General features: G+C 66.7%; 5 protein-coding genes across 5 annotated transcripts; 2 read left to right on the top strand and 3 right to left on the bottom strand.

Annotated features, from left to right (window-relative positions):
* Window positions 1-619: 619 nt before the first annotated feature.
* CHLNCDRAFT_26073 (hypothetical protein) lies at window positions 620-2,441 on the top strand (the record flags this gene model as incomplete). The annotated part of the gene is made up of 7 exons (XM_005845397.1): window positions 620-695; window positions 916-991; window positions 1,125-1,252; window positions 1,383-1,489; window positions 1,655-1,735; window positions 1,864-1,976; window positions 2,141-2,441. Coding segments are annotated over 7 exons (882 nt in total), but the record flags the coding sequence as incomplete, so codon positions are not given.
* Window positions 2,442-3,074: 633 nt separating this feature from the next.
* CHLNCDRAFT_137100 (hypothetical protein) lies at window positions 3,075-5,753 on the top strand (the record flags this gene model as incomplete). Its single annotated transcript, XM_005845396.1, has 8 exons — window positions 3,075-3,143; window positions 3,262-3,327; window positions 3,470-3,727; window positions 3,993-4,700; window positions 4,825-4,862; window positions 5,038-5,144; window positions 5,337-5,506; window positions 5,679-5,753. 8 exons carry the CDS (start codon window positions 3,075-3,077, stop codon window positions 5,751-5,753), a joined length of 1,491 nt encoding a protein of 496 aa, XP_005845458.1.
* Window positions 5,754-6,808: 1,055 nt separating this feature from the next.
* Window positions 6,809-10,851, bottom strand: CHLNCDRAFT_137099 (hypothetical protein; the record flags this gene model as incomplete). The annotated part of the gene is made up of 16 exons (XM_005845262.1): window positions 6,809-7,032; window positions 7,145-7,179; window positions 7,392-7,423; window positions 7,580-7,662; window positions 7,795-7,849; window positions 8,015-8,160; window positions 8,389-8,542; window positions 8,677-8,952; window positions 9,148-9,294; window positions 9,438-9,507; window positions 9,606-9,660; window positions 9,749-9,836; window positions 10,004-10,125; window positions 10,277-10,397; window positions 10,499-10,558; window positions 10,744-10,851. 16 exons carry the CDS (start codon window positions 10,849-10,851, stop codon window positions 6,809-6,811), a joined length of 1,776 nt encoding a protein of 591 aa, XP_005845324.1.
* Window positions 10,852-11,428: 577 nt separating this feature from the next.
* Window positions 11,429-13,501, bottom strand: CHLNCDRAFT_137098 (hypothetical protein; the record flags this gene model as incomplete). The annotated part of the gene is made up of 7 exons (XM_005845261.1): window positions 11,429-11,544; window positions 11,795-11,983; window positions 12,231-12,353; window positions 12,554-12,735; window positions 12,925-12,997; window positions 13,151-13,276; window positions 13,417-13,501. The coding sequence occupies 7 exons, from the start codon at window positions 13,499-13,501 to the stop codon at window positions 11,429-11,431; spliced, it is 894 nt and encodes a 297-aa protein (XP_005845323.1).
* A 36-nt stretch (window positions 13,502-13,537) lies between these two features.
* Window positions 13,538-13,913, bottom strand: CHLNCDRAFT_137097 (hypothetical protein; the record flags this gene model as incomplete). Its single annotated transcript, XM_005845260.1, has 3 exons — window positions 13,538-13,558; window positions 13,659-13,711; window positions 13,811-13,913. The coding sequence occupies 3 exons, from the start codon at window positions 13,911-13,913 to the stop codon at window positions 13,538-13,540; spliced, it is 177 nt and encodes a 58-aa protein (XP_005845322.1).
* Window positions 13,914-15,000: the final 1,087 nt, after the last annotated feature.

The raw sequence follows: 15,000 nt of genomic DNA, 5'->3' as shown, positions 1-15,000 counted from the left end.
TCGGCTGTCGACCCCTTCTTGGAGCACCTGAAGGAGTTCATCCACGGGTTCGAGCGCATGGCGCAAGGCGAGGGCGGGAGCGGGAGAACTGCAAGCCTCTGCCTTTTTGCGTGTTGCGCACAACATCAACCAGGTAAAGGCCTGACCTGCTTTGATGCTGCCTTTGCTGTGCAGGGGAGAGCTGGCAGCTGGGCGGGGAAGACGACGATGAGGGCGGCGGGGCTGGGGAGTGTGACACGGAGCCGACTCCGCTGCGCCGCCCCAAGCGCTTTGACTGGGGCCTCGGCAGCGGCGGCAGCGGGGGCAACGGCGACTGGGCCGGGCGCCTGGAGGGCGGCGGGCGGCGGCGGCTGGAGATCGGCGGGGGCGAGGAGGGCGGGCTCAGCGCGGAGCAGCTGGAGCGGCAGCGCCTTCAGCGCCAGCTGGATGGCATCGTGCGCAAGCTGGAAAAGAATGGAGCGCAGGTGGGGCCAGCGCCGGGCTGCGGTTTCGGCGCTCGCCGCATGCAACCCTTCCTGCTTGGCCCCGCCGTTTGTACCCCCCAAACCACACACCCGACTCCCCCACCCTGTGTTCTGCCCGGCAGGTGTTTGTCCCTCACCAGCACGAGGGCGTGGACTGGGGCATCCTGGCTGGGTATGAGGAGCAGAAGCAGCAGATCGAGGACACGCTGCTGCTGGCGCTTCTGCACCCCGGTGGGTGGGTGCGTGGGCGGTTGCCTGGATGGCTGGAACGAGGGACGTGTGGCGGGGACGGCTTTGGGGACGCCTAAGGGAGGCAAATGGAAAGGCTGCTGCTGCAGCCCTGGCTTCACCTGGTTATCCGCCAGCCGTCGCCAAAGGTTCCTCGGCCTCACACCTGCTGCCTCCCTCACACCTGCCCTGCCATGCCCTGACCCATTCGCCACGCCTGCAGAGGTGTACAATGAGATAGCCAAGGGCACACGGCGCCAGTTTGCCAGTAATCGGCCCCGCGCAGTTCTGTTTGAGGGGTGGGTGTGCGTTTCCCGCTGCCTGCAGCCTCGCCGCCGTGCATGCCACGGCTCTGGCCGCGAGTACACTTGCCCTCGCTTGCCCTCCTGCCAAGGCTGTTCTGCACTGGCGTCCCGCTGTGTCTGCCTGCAGGCCTCCCGGCACCGGCAAGACCACCTCGGCCCGCATCATCGCCTCGCAGGCATCTGTACCGCTGGTGTACATCCCGCTTGAGGCTGTGGTCAGCAAGTGGTACGGCGAGAGCGAGAAGATGCTGGCGGGTCAGCTGCTGCGCGTATCTATCTGCCTGCTACTTCTCCCCTTGCAGCACATGTACCCACTGCCATGCCGCAGCCCCCGCTTGCTGCCCCCTACCCACGCCCCCATTCCGCACCTCCCAACTCCCCGCAGACATGCTCAAGACGTGCGAGGCGTTCCCAGACGGCTGCATCATCTTTCTAGATGAGCTTGATGCCCTGGCCACCTCGAGGTCCACAGGCGGGTGCCTGACTGGGCGGGTGTGCTCGTTCGCTGCTGGGCTGGTTGCTTGGTCCAGCGCTTCTGTGTCGCTCGCACTCCCTCTCTGCTTGTCCTGCCTGCCACTTGCTCCGTCTCCCTCCTGCCTGCTTAGCCACTGCCCCCACCCTCTGGCCCCCTGCTGCCTGCCGCTCGCCCTGGCAGAGATGCATGAGGCGACGCGGCGCGTGCTGGGCGTGCTGCTGCGCCACCTGGATGGATTCGACTCCACCAACAAGCGTACGGTGGTCATCGGGGCCACCAACCGCAAGCAGGCAGGCGGATGCACCCCGGCTTCCGGCATTTCGGCACTGGCGACCACTCTCCCTCCCTCGACTGTCCAAGCTGCTGCACCCATGTCTCTGTCTGTTCCCAGCCGTACGCTGCGCTCTCACCGCCACCTCATCCATGCCTGCAGGACTTGGACCCAGCCCTCATCTCCCGCTTCTCCACCTCTGTCAACTTTGGTCTTCCGAACGAGGCGTGCAGGTGAGGCGGGGGTTGGGGCTGCCGCCGGCAAGACAGATGCAGGAGGCAGGTCGGGCACGAGAGACTGTGGATGGCCTCTTTTGTGGCTCCCGTGTTATGTTTCTCTGCATTCCTTTGCCCGCGTGGCACACATGCCAACCCTGTGTGCCTGTCTGACCACACAGGGCCGACATCCTGCGGCAGTATGCGCGGCACCTGGGCGATGCAGAGCTGCTGGCGGTGGCGGCAGCCACGCCCGGCATGGCGGGCCGCGACCTGAAAGACATCTGCGAGCAGGCGGAGCGGCGCTGGGCGAGCAAGGCGCGTCTGTGCGGTGGTGGTGGTGCCCAAGGAGCGGCGCTGATTGGCGCTTGGTTGGTGTGGCTGGCGCAGGGTGTGGTGCGCAGCGCGAGCGAGGTTCTTGATGTTCAACATTGTTTCATGCCGCTTGTGGATGCTTGCCGCCGCCGTCTTGCGCCTGTGTAGATCATCCGCGGCAAGGCGCCCAAGGGGCAGCTGCCGCTGCTGGGCGAGTACCTGAAGGCTGCCCACCAGCGGCTGCGCGAGATGGCGGCGCTGCCGGCGGAGCTGGTGGGGCTGCAGTCCACCTGAGCCTGGCAAGCGGACCCAGGACATCACAATTCACGGGGTCTCCACTTCGTCCCAGGCATTTCCAGCACCGGTTGGGCCGACAACTGTTTAGCTGGCTGCCCACGGCGGCGGCGGCAAGCATGCGCATGGCTAGAGAGGGCCGCCGCAGCTCTGTTGTCCAACTTTGCCTCCCTCCGCATTGCTTTTGGGCATGATGGTGCCCTGCAAGGCTGCTGAGCACTGCAAACAGAAACCAACTCCCGCATGGCCGCATCATGGTGTGGTCAGTTGGGGCGCCCGACAGTTCACGGCCGCAGACCCAGCAGTAATTATGGCACGCGATGCTCATTGCATCCGGTATCTGGGCATCGGGTGCATGTGCGCGATTGCAGTTGCCAGGTCACGTCCCGGTGGCTCGCCGCGCTCAGGACAAGCCGCGGGCGTGTTGCCGCCTGCTGTGTATTCTCCACCACCCAACCGTACATTGTAGCTACTAGCTAGGCAGACTGGAGGCCGCTTGGGGTGACCATGGCACAGGCTCAGGCTCAGGAGGGGTTGCTACGGCAGGAGGGGCTCCTGAGGGCTGGCTCCTGGCAGGTGAGTTCGCAGAGGGCGCCCGCAGAGGCGCTGGGGGCCCGCACGCGGGGGAGGTGGCTCTGCCGGGGCAGGTAGTTGGCGCACTGTTGCTGAGGCCTCCCGCCCTGCGCCCTTGCAGGCCCACGGCGAGGCCATGTTGCTGAAGACGGCCAGTGACATCGTGCTGCAAGTCGCGGCTATGCAGGTGAGCCCTGCAGTTGTTCACGCGGCCTGGACGACATGCGCTGCATGCAGCCGTGGTGGGGCGAGCGCAGCGGCCATGCGCCCTCGCTTGCCCTCTCTGGCGCCCTGCAAAGCACCGTCCGCCCGCCAATTGCGGCCTGCAGGCCCCCAAGCACCAGCACCGCCTGGCCACCGAGGGCGGCGGCGAGGGCGGCAAGACAAACAGCGTCGACTCCTCGTCCACCGCAGCCAGCCAGCAGCCCAGCGTGCTGCTCCTGGACTCTGCCACCGCCGGGGTGGCCGGCCTGCTGCCGCCGCTGCGCCAAATCAGCCTGGACGTCATCGCCGCCACCGAGCTCAACCGCGCCAAGGGGCTGGCCCCCGGCGAGCGGCAAAGCATCTTCCAAGACGTGTTTGAGCAGGTGCGGTGCTGGCCTGGGCGTGCAGGTGCCTGTGGGGCCCTGGGCTGGACCCTTTGCCCCGGCAGCCGCACCCGGGTGTGCTTTGGCAAGGCAAAGCTGGCGCCGGCGCGTCGGCGGCAGGCCAGACCAGCACCCCCGGAGTGCTTCCCCTCGCTGTCCGCCCCCTTCCTCCGCCGCCCCAGCGTGCCCTGCCCGCCTCCCTCCAACCTCCCACCGCCTCTCCTGCCCCCCTGCCCTCCCCCCCGGGCGCGTCGCGTGGCTGCAGCTGGCGGGCAAGGACGACCTGCCGCCGCTGCAGGCGGGCCAGCTCTACACGCTGCCCTCCATGCAGTTCCTGGAGTCCATGCTGAACGACTTTGACAAGACGGGGACCAGCTCGGGGGCAGCCATGAACAGCCTGCACATCAGCGGTCCGCTGGACCTGCCCGGCGACGCGTTTGACCTGCCTGAGTTTTCATCGCACGGCGGCGGCGGCGCCGCGCTGCGCCCCACGCCCTTTGACCAGCAGCAGCAGCAGCAGCACGCGGCGGCGGCGGCCCAGCAGCAGCAGCAGCAAGCGTACTACGCGCTGCACGGCGGCGGGGCCGCGGGGGCGCCCGCCTACGGCGGGTTTGTGCCCACCGGCAGCGCGCCCGCCTCGCTGGTGGCGCCCAGCATGGTCAGCAGCAGCGGCAGCCTGACGCTGCAGGCCAGCATGCGGGCGCACAGTGCATACGAGGCCAGCCGCATGGCGCACTTGGGCGGCGCGCCCTCCCACCCGCAGCACCAGCAGCTGCTGATGATGCAGCAGCAGGCGGCGGCCGCGGCCGCGCACCGCCCCGGCGCCGCCGCCGGCGGCGTGCGCCAGCCGGCGGTGCCGCAGCCCGCGCAGCCGCGCGCCACGCCGCGGCGCGCCTCCCAGGCCTACGCGGACTTCGAGTACGAGGAGGCGGAGGTGTCTCTGCAGACCAGCAAGAGCGGGCGCGTGCGCAAGGTGGGCTGATGCCGCAGGTGGTTTGTGTGTGTACCTTTGGTGGTGTGTATTTAAGTTGTTGGGTGTTGTGACGCTCCTCCCTGCTCATTCAACGTTCCCTACACGCCTCCCTGCCTCCCTGCAGGTCGCCTCCTTCACCGGCGTCAAGCGGCGGCTGGATGTGTCGCACGGCGGCAACACCGCCAGGCAAGCCGCTTCCGCTGCCGCCCGGCACAAGCCCGCCTGCCCACACTCCTGCTGCCCACATCCCGCCTGCTGCTGGCCCGCTGCCGCTTTCGAAGCTGCGCCGCCACCTGCCGCAACCGACCGCATGCCCCCTTCCTGCCCTGCCTTGCAGCGAGTCTCGGGACTCCCGGGGCAGCGTGGGAGGCGCGGACGTGTCCAGCGGCGAGGTCGGCAGCCGCGGCAGCAAGGGTGCGCGCAAGCCGGCAGGCGGGGTGAAGAGTGAGTGTGCTGGCAGGCGGGATGGCGGGCCCTTGCTGCCGCCGCCGCGACCAACACCTTCAAGCTCTGGACTCGCTGCTGCCGCTGCTGCGCTGCCTTCTGTGGCTCGGCTGCCTCAATGCACCAGCCTGCCCACCTGCTCGCCGCCTTCCTGACCTGTGCCCGCCCCCCTGCCCCCGCTTCTCCGCGCAGACCGCAAGGGCCGCCGCACTGTGTGCCTCAACTGCGGCTGCCACCAGACGCCGCAGTGGCGGTGCGGCCCGCTGGGGCCGCGCACGCTGTGCAACGCGTGCGGCGTGCGCTACAAGAAGGACCTGCCCCTCAACTGCTGGCCCATCCGCGACGGCATGGTGCTGCCGCCGGTGAGCCAGCAGCTAGCGACAGCGGCGTGGCTGCAGGCGCCCGCTCGCCTGCCTGCCGCGCCGCCGTCACGTTGTATGGCGGCCTGGGTGTGCAGCTGGCGGCCCGAGAGGCCGGTGCCCTGTGCAGCGCCTGACGCCTGCCTGCTGTCCTGCCCGCCTGGCCTGGCTGCAGGGCGCGATGCTGCCGCCCGGGTTTGTGGTGCCGCCTGGCATCACCATCCACACCCAGCCCGCAGACTTTGAGTGAGCTCACTGCTGGCCAGCCGGCTGGCGTGGGGCGCCTCCCCGCCTCCCCGGAGCCCGAGCACCTTCGACACCCGTGGACAGCCAACAGACCGGACCTGGCCCCTCCCTTCACAGCTACCTGCACGCCGGCCCAGTGCCCGCTACCATTTTCCCTCCTCCACTCTTTTTGTTTTCGGCAGCTGCGCCCTGGCCTGGAAAGCTGCTCTGCCCCCGCACCAGCCCAGTGCCGGGCTGCCCGACCCGCTGCCAGGCTCCTTACATGACAACCACACCCCTGCCCATGTCTGCCACTGCAAATTACTTTCTTCATCGCCGCAGATGCTTCCGACCGCCTCCATTGCAGGCGGCTCAAGCACTGGCTCACCCCACTCTTCGCTGTTGCTGCACCCCCGCTCTCCAGCCCCTGGTGGCACACTGTTGCGTGCTCCATTCCTGAACATGATTCGTGTGTCTCTCTACCAATCCCATTGATGGCGCCATGTCGCGGCTGCACCCAAGCAGTGACCCGCCGCCCATGTATATGTCTCTTCACAGGCCTACCCTACCATCCAAAACCGAAACTGATCTCTTTCTATCCCGTTACTCCACTCTGGCTGGCTGGGACGATACTGCGCCACCGGCCAAGTTTTGCACAGCGCCCCTCAAGCCACCCGCCCCCGCTTTCCTTCACAGACCGACGCACCCTTGAGGTGCCTATGGCTGCAGCTTCCTCCACCTCCGCCTTGCCCAGCTGCCTGAAAGTGATAGGCTCAACCCCTGTAACAGACTGCCGCGGCAAGTTGGTGAGCAGTTTGCAAGATCTGACTGATGGGATGGGGATCACAATGTTACGGTATTAATTGATGGCTGAGAGAGGGGCCCATGAGGAGTCGCTGGCAATGAAATAGTTGGGGTGGATGGCTAGACAATATGATGGCCGATCAGCCGTGAACTGGGCCTCCAAAAGAGACGGATAGGTAGCAATGATAGGTAGCAACATGGAACAGTCGAAGGCTGGCTAAGCCTCTAGTATAGGGTCTGGGCATGGAAGCGGCTGCGAGATCACGGGCGCTCGCCTCACAGCCACTTGCGCTTGGCCATGATGAAGAGGAGCACAAAGGCGAGGACGCGGGCGCCCACAAAGATGCCAAACAGGATGCCCAGGTTTGCCCCGATGGACAGCCCGTTGTCCACGCCGGTCAGCGACACCCCGGGGACGCCGCCGCTGAAGACTTCCGACCCCGGCACGGGCTCGCCGTCAGCGGTGTAGAATGTGACATTGTTGAACTCGTTGGCCATCACTGCATAAGGCGAGAGAAGGAAGAAAACGATGAGGGAGGGGGCAAGGGTTGGTGGACAAGGACAGCCAGGTTCTGACGCCCATGCAGCTGCTTTGCAAGCTGCCCTGCCTACCTGCTGCATAGGCGTAGGTCAGGTAGGAGACTTTGCTGCACAGGCGGGAAGCGCAAGGAGAGGGAGGCGACGTCAGGGGAGGTGTTGCCTCGGCAACACAGCGAGCTGAAAACCAGGCCAGACCAGACCAGTGACGGCACGATAGCAGGGCAAGAAGTGAGGGCAGCCTGCGTGTGTGCTGCAAACAAAGCCTTGCCTGATCCATTTGAAGTAGACTGGCACATCACTGACCAGGAAGCCAGAGAACGAGAGCAGGAAGAGGAGAATGAAGGTGAGAATCTGCACGCATCAGTGGACAGCGTCAGATCAGGACTGATGCATGGGCAGCAGTGGTCGGCCTGGCATGCCGTGTATCTGAGCTGGGCAGCCCAGGCTGGGGCGCACACAGAGGCTCAGGAGATGTGGAGAGGAGGAGAGCGCACCCAGCGGGCTCACCAGCACAGCATAGGTTGAGCTCTTTGTGACGATGGCGCACATGACGCCCACTGTCTCGCTGACCAGCTGGAACATACAGAAAGCTGCAGCAGAGCCATGCGAGGAGCAGCGCCCATTCGGCACGGGTCGGGCGTAACCCAGGTAGCCAGGCGCCAGACGCGGTGCACCAGCAGAGCCTGCCGTGCCAGCTCAGCACCTGCCAGCTCAGCACTCACCGGCCAGGAAGACCAGGAAGTTGACAAAGTCAGGGACGTAGCCAACCATGAAGTACTGCAGAGACGGGGGGGGGGGGGGGGTCGCTGTCAGGTTGCTGATGGGAAGATGAGAGGCAGGCACGCGGGAATCCACCCAAGTCGGCTTGGAGGAAAGCGAAGGCCAAGGACGCCAACCGCAGGCACCCATACAACTCTGCTGCCCCCGCCAGCTTCAGCTCACCATGAGAACACAGAAGAGCGAGGTCTGAAATATCTGCATGGGCGTGACGGTGCCGGTGCGTGCCGCAAACCAAGCTGTGACCGAGTACATGCCCTGCTGGCTCTCCCGCCGAAGCAGCAGGCGGTCCTTGTCCCAGAGCACGGCGGCTGCACAGCACAGAGGGCAGGGAGGGAGGGAGGCGCCACAGGCAGGCGGGCAAGCAGCAGGCTCAGCAGCCGAGGATGAAGGGGGTGTGGAACCGGCACAGGCAGGCTGCCGCAGGCACCGAACATGCACACCTGCCCTCGCCTGGCCCTGCAGCAGCCCTCCTGCACGATCCCCCCCACAGGAGGGCTGCCGCGCTGGGCTGGCAGGCAGGCAAGCACCCCGCCTACCTGTGTAGCTGGGGGTGAAGGACAGCACGGCCATGGCAAACCACATGGAGGCGGCGCGGTCGTTCACGCCGGTGGCGAGCGAGTCGCTGACTTGCAGGTACACCAGGCCGATGAAGACGCCCATGAAGATGTACTGCGTGATCTCGCTCATGAACTGGAAAGCACGCGCAGCAGGGGGCGACATCCAGGCATGTGTTGGTCCCGGCGTGGTGCCAGCAGGGGGAGACGCCATCCGGGCCGGTCGTGGCATAGAGGCGAGGCAGGCCCACCCACCCCGCCCTCACTCACCATGGCCGGGTTGCGCCACCACATGCGCATCATGCGCCCGCTCAGGACCCACACCTGGTACCACCACGGCACTTTGGGCGCCACCTGCAGCTTGGCAGGCTCCTCCTGTGCCCCCTTTGCCCCGGCCGCCGCCTCGAGCGAAGCGCTGCTGGGGGGCGGCGCCTCCAGGTCCAGCCCGCACGCCCGCCCCTGCTGCTCCTGCTTCTCCCAGGCCAGCACCAGCTCGTCGCCCTTCTCCTTGAGCACGCTCATGAAGTAGTCGGTGGGGTTGACGTACTGCAGTGCAGAGGCGGTACAGATGCGCAGGTACATGTCTGGCACAAGGGCCGGTGCAGCCGGTGAGCAGGGCAGCATGAAAGCAGCGCAGCGAGGGGGGCAACACGCAGCGGAGGCCGTGGGCGGGCTGCCCTGCCGCTAGCCTGCTGCCCATCCGCTGCAGAGCACACACCAGCGGCGCAGCGCCCGCCCCACCTGCGGGCAGGGGCAGCCGGCGGCCGCAAAGTGGTCCACCGCGCCGGTCCACAGCCCAAAGTAGGCTGTGGAGCCGGCGTGGAGCAGCAGGAAGTCATCAAACTTGGAGGTGATGAGGGAGTTGGGCTGGTGGATGGTGGTGCAAATCTGCTTGGGTGGGTGGGGTGGGGCCGCAGAGCGGTGGGCAGAGCGTGTGGGCAGGCAGGTGGGAGCCAGCGGCTGGCGCTTGGGGGCCGCGCAGGGGCGGGGGGGATGCGAGCGGGAGGGCAGGGCGCACTCAGGCAGCTCACCGTCCTGTTCTCGCGGGCCAGCTTCACCAGGGTGTCGATGAGGCTCACAGCCATCTCAGAATCCAGACCGCTGCAGCGGCACGGGGGCACACACACGCGCTCATGCACATGCATGACCTGCGCCCTAAGGGCTGGCAAGCCGGCAAGAGTGCGCCGCCACATGCTCACCTGGTCGGCTCATCCAGAAACAGCACACGGGGCGACTTGACCAGCTCGATGCCCACTGCAGGGCGGGAGGAGGATGGAGGGGGTTGGACAGGGGCCGAGCAAGGAGCAAGCAAGCAAGCCGTGCCGCCTGTTCGACCACCCACCTGACACTCTGCGGCGCTGCCCCCCGGAGATGCCCTTCATGTTGAGCAGCTCATCGCCAATCAGCGTGTGCTGGCAGCCCTCCAGTTCCTGCATGCAGGCGCGGTTGGCCAGCTCTGCTCAGCATGCCCCGCCCAGGTGCCACATAGTCGGCGCTGGCGTCAGCAGCTCCACAGGCCCCGCTTCCAGAAAACAATCCAACAGCAAAGAGAGCATGCCGGGAGAGGCGGGGAAGCTGCACGGCAGCTGCCACCCACCAGCTCCCGCAGGACCTCATCCACGCGCTCCACCTTGTCACGGTGAGACATGGTGCGCGGCAGCTTGAGCTGCGCGGCAATCATGATGGACTCACGCACCGTGCTGGACGCCAGCAGCACGTCTGCAGGAACAGGCACACATGGAGGAGGAGGGCAGGCTGGACGGTTTGGGGTGGGCACTGAAAGGTGGTGGGCGTGACGTAGGGCTGAGGCAGGCGAGCGATAGGCAGCACGCGGCAGGGCCAATGCCGCTGCCCAGCGTCGTCGCCGCACCTCGCTGCAGCACGTAGGAGCTGATCTGGGTGAACTCGGAGGTGCGGCGCGGGGCGCCGTTGACCAGCACCTCCCCGGTGACCGTGCCGCTGCCAAACAGGTTGCAGGCCAGCACGTCCAGCTGCAGGCGTGGGGAAGCTGCACCGGTGAGAAGCAGTGGCCAGGGGCAAGGGCGAAGGAGCACGCAAGTCCTAAGCAGGCGGGCTGGCAAAGCGAGCGCACCAGCGTCGTCTTGCCGGCGCCGCTGGACCCCATGATGACGGTCAGCCGGTTGGCCTCCACCTGCAGGCCAGGCGGCAGTGTATGGCGGCGGCGGCGGCGGTGTGGAGGCCACCTTCTTGTGTCGCTGCCTGGTCTGATCAGCGGCTAGTCATGCGTAGGAGGTTTGGGAGGTGCGTGGGGAAGCGGGGCGTGGCGGCTGGCCGGGTCCCGCGGGCAGCATTTCCCACCAGCCAGGCCCAACACACCTTGCCCGTAACGCCCTTCAGTATGTCCAGCATTGCGCCGCTGCGCCGATCCTTGACGACGAACCGTACGTCTGTGAACTCGATGCAGACCCCCTTGAGGGAGGCCATCTCTCTCTTGTCCAAGGGCAGCGCCATTAGCCTGTGAGGCATAATGAATGTGGGCGCATGGGCGCTTGGAATGAAATGCCAAAATTGCTGAGATCACCGGTGGTCACCTGTAGGTAACGCCAGCCTGGCGCTGGCCCGCTCCTACCCCCCCCCCCCCCCCCCCACCCCACCCCATAGAGCGACATACAGGCCGTTCCTGGCATGGTTTCTGCGTTCACCCGAGCAGGTGAGGATATCTGAAGCGGGTGGCAGCCAGGGAAGGCCGAGTGGGTTGCTGCGCACCCCATGCTCTGCTACATCGTTGACCGCAGCGTGCCAGCCGCCGTCGGCAGCAAGCCGAGGTGGTGTAACATTACACAAAGCTGAAAGGATCACAGAGCGGTGAGGCGGCAGGCGGGCTGGCATCTGCCTGCACGGAGCCACACAGCCACGCCCCCGCCGCCCGCAGCTCCACGTCACATGAAATGAGAAGGCTGTGAAGCAGCCTCCAGCTCCGGACGTGCGCAGCTCTCAGCCCGGCAGGGCGGCCCCTTCGATGCAGCCATCTGCCCCGCTGGACGTGCGACCATCAGCCAGCTCAGAGCTCAGAATCGTCATAAGGATCGTCGTCATCCTCGGCGGGGGCGCCACCCTCATCGTCCTCCTCCATCTCCTCTCCATCCTCCTCCTCGCCCTCCTCACCCTCCTCCAACTCTGCGGCAGCAGTAGCACAGCAGCCACGACGGTGGGAAGGCAGGGTCAGCGATGCAGCCACATGGGCGTTGCCCCAGCGAGCCGCTCGCATGCACACGCAGCAGCTTGCGCCGGCGCTGTCTGCGGCCCACTGCCCCCTCCACGCGCCACCGCGACGTGCCTTGCCCCGCTGCCGCCGGGCTGCCTCACGCATGCAAATCACATCACACGTCGGCTGCGCTGCAAAGTGGGCGGCTGCACCGCTTCTGACCTGCACCCTCGTTGTCATCCAGGCCGTCATCATACACGGAGTCATCCTCATCCTCGTCCTCGTCGGCCGCCGCCGACGCCTGGGACCCCGCGTCCGAGGGCACCGGCGCGGCCTCCTCGGGCTCTGCCGGCTTCTCCGTGAAGGAGGAAAGCACGCTGATCTTGCGGCTCACCTCGTCCAGCTTGGCGGCTGCAGGCAGGCGGGGCGTGCAGCAGTGGAGGAAAGCGCGCCAGCCAGCGGACCACCCCTGCCTGCGCCGCACTGCGCCAGCGCCCAGCCTGCGGGCAGAGCCTCCCGCAGGCCACACCCTGGTGCATCCCGCTCCCTGCCATCCATCCACCGCTGGCCGCCGGGCAGCCGGCAGCGCGGGCTGGGGCGCCGCAGCCGCTGCCGTCCAGCCAGCCGAATCGCATGCCTGCCGCCAGGCGCCACCCACCGCTCATCGGCTTCTCGGCCATCTTGGTCAGCCGCTCCACCTCCTTGGTGACCCACTCCACCCCCTTCTCCACAGCCTTCTTCATGAACCGGACGTACAGCGCCGCGTTGTCCTTGTCGTCAGCTGCGGGTACGAGGGGGAGAGGGGGACAAGGACGAGATGGATGGGTGAGGATGAGGACGAGGGGCGTGCTGGAGGCGGCGCATGCCACGGCAGCAAAAGGGCGAGGCAGCCAAGCTGCAGCGCATGGTGGCAGCTGAGGCAGCAGGGCAGCAGCCCGGCAGGGCATCCGGCGGGGCGTCGCCGCCGCCGCCGCCGCTCACCCGCGGCCGCCTCTGCCGCCGCCTTGGCCTCCGCCACCACCGCCGCCTGGTCGGCGGCCGCGGCGGCCATGAACTTTTGTGCGATGGGCACCAGGGCGTCGACGCGGGCGAAGCCGGCGTCGGCGGCCACCTGCTCGTTGATGAACTTGAGGAAGTCGTCCGCGCTGCGCCCGCCGTTGTAGCTGCAGGGGGAGCGAGGGGGCGGGGCAAGGCGTGGGGAGGCGATGGCGGGGCGGGGAGGGTGGAGGTGAGGAGGGCGGGGCAGCAGGCGTGTGGGGAGATGACCCGTTATGGCGCGTGGGTAGCACACTGTGGGTAGCACACCGCAGGCAGGCTGGCAGGCGGGCTGGCAGGCGGGCGGGCGCACTCACTCAACGGGGTCGGCGGCCTTGCCGCGGGGGAACCACTTGATGGTGGGGAAGCCGCGCACGCCAAACTTCTCGCCTGCACGGCGAGGGCGCAGCGGCGCGGCACGTGTGTGACGGCGGCGGGCCAGCGGTGCAGCAGCAGCACGGAGGGCGCGGCAAGCGCTCAGCCAGCCGCAGTTTGCTGAGCTGGCATGCCAGCTGGCTGGCGCTCGCGTGGCAGCTGGCTCACCCAGCTCGCGGTGCGCGTCCGCATCGACCTTGGCAATCAGCACGCGGCTCTTCAGCTTGGGGTCGGCGGCAATCTTCTGGCCCAGAGCGATGTACTCTGGCACCAGGCGCTTGCAGTGGCCGCACCCTGTGGAGGATGGGAGCGGGGCGGGAAGCAGGGGCGCAAGGGCGCAGAGTGAGGCGCAGCAGTGCAGTAGGACCTGCCGAGCCTGTGCTGCGGATGGAGATAGCGCATGCCCTCCTGACAGGCGCTTCCGGCACATGCACAGGCAGCCCGCAGGGCATGGGTGCCGGAGCGAGCCGGCACAGGCGGTGCCGACGCTCTCTGCAGGGCCGCTGCCGCCACAAACATCCCCCGCGCCCCGCAGGCGCCCCCAGGGCAATTGGATCACTCACAAGGCGCGTAGAACTGCAGGAAGGCAGGGAGGGACAACAGACAGCCTCAAGGCTCACAGCCAGACGGAGATGGGGCCTGCCATGGCAAGCAGGCACAGCGCTCGGCAACCCACCTCGATCAGCGCCGCCCGCTTGCCGCTGTGCTCGGATGCAAAGTTGGCGGGAGCTGCAGCGCAGGGAAGGCGGGCGGGAAGCATCTATGTGCTTGCCTGCTGGAGCGCCCCATTGCCTGATCTGTGCCCACCGCAGAACCGGACCCACTCACTCAGGTCTACGACACCCGGCATTGACACCGTGGGGTCATCTCCCGCGGCATCGGCCGCAAGGGCGCCGCAGAGCACCAGCACGGCCAGACAAGCGACCTTCATCGTGGACACTGCTGGAGTGCTGTATGGCGCCCAGAAGCGCGCTTGCAAGCAAGATCAGTGAGCCGCAGTACGTGTGTAGGTGGCGGCACGTACTGCGTGCAGTGGCGGCTGTGGTGCCGGGGCCGCCGCCATGGCAGGATTCCTGGCATTCTGCCTGCCTCTGTGTCCAGTCACCTGTCCTTTGCCTCTCATCGGCCAAAATCAGTCCATCCTTACATAGCAAAATCAGGAGATTGATCATCAAGGGGGGTCGGCACAGGGGTAGGTGGCGCAAGTGTTTGCTCTCTTCAAGGGCTCGTAAACAGTGCAGGGCAGCAAAATCGTCTCACATACAGATCGCAGTAGCAGCAGGCGGGAACACTCGGGCAAACGTCGTCCCAGCAAAACCAAAGCCTTGCATCACATGGAAGCTAAGCCGCACGAGGTGGGAGGCGTGGTTGCCTTCCAGCCCAGCACAGCCGCGCTCAGTCCTCCTTCCTCAGCCGGTCATTCTGCGAGCAGGACCATGGTACAACCCTGACAAAATGCTACCTGAGGCAGGGGTGCCCAGCATGCAGCTGTGCGGGCCTAGCCCTGGCCTCCACAGCAGCGCCTTTCAGGCAGGCAGGTGCAGGCCAGTTGCAGCCAGTAGCAGCCACATAGCGCAACACGCACCGCCAGCGTCCGCATGTTGGGAGTGGTGGACTCCTCCGGCAGGCTGTACTTACTGTCTGCAAAGGCCGCCTCCGTCGTTTGGCTCTGCTTCATCTTGGCAGCCGCCGCTTTTAGTTTGGCCTTGCGTGCTTCCTTCCTGCAGCGCACGAACCAGTGAAGCCATGTTTGAACGAGCGTGACTGAGCGAGCGAGCGCCGCAGCCGTCTGTCCTGCCTCACTCACTCCTGCATGGCCTTGCGTACGTCCTTGCCAAAAGCAAAGGCAGGGGCAGCTGCCAGCAGCATTGGAAGCGCCACGAGGCCCGACAGCGCCGATCTGGAGGACAGCAAGCGGGGCGTGATACCGTCAGGTCGGCGGTGGCAAACGCGATCAAGGTGTTGACCGCCCTGCACGGGCCCTCTCCCTTTCAGCAGCTCTAACAAGTGCCAGCTAG

Source organism: Chlorella variabilis (assembly GCF_000147415.1).
Source record: "Chlorella variabilis unplaced genomic scaffold CHLNCscaffold_18, whole genome shotgun sequence".
Classification (NCBI taxonomy): domain Eukaryota; kingdom Viridiplantae; phylum Chlorophyta; class Trebouxiophyceae; order Chlorellales; family Chlorellaceae; genus Chlorella; species Chlorella variabilis.
Note: the sequence above shows the minus strand (reverse complement) of the source record. Positions and strands in the feature narration are given on the sequence as shown.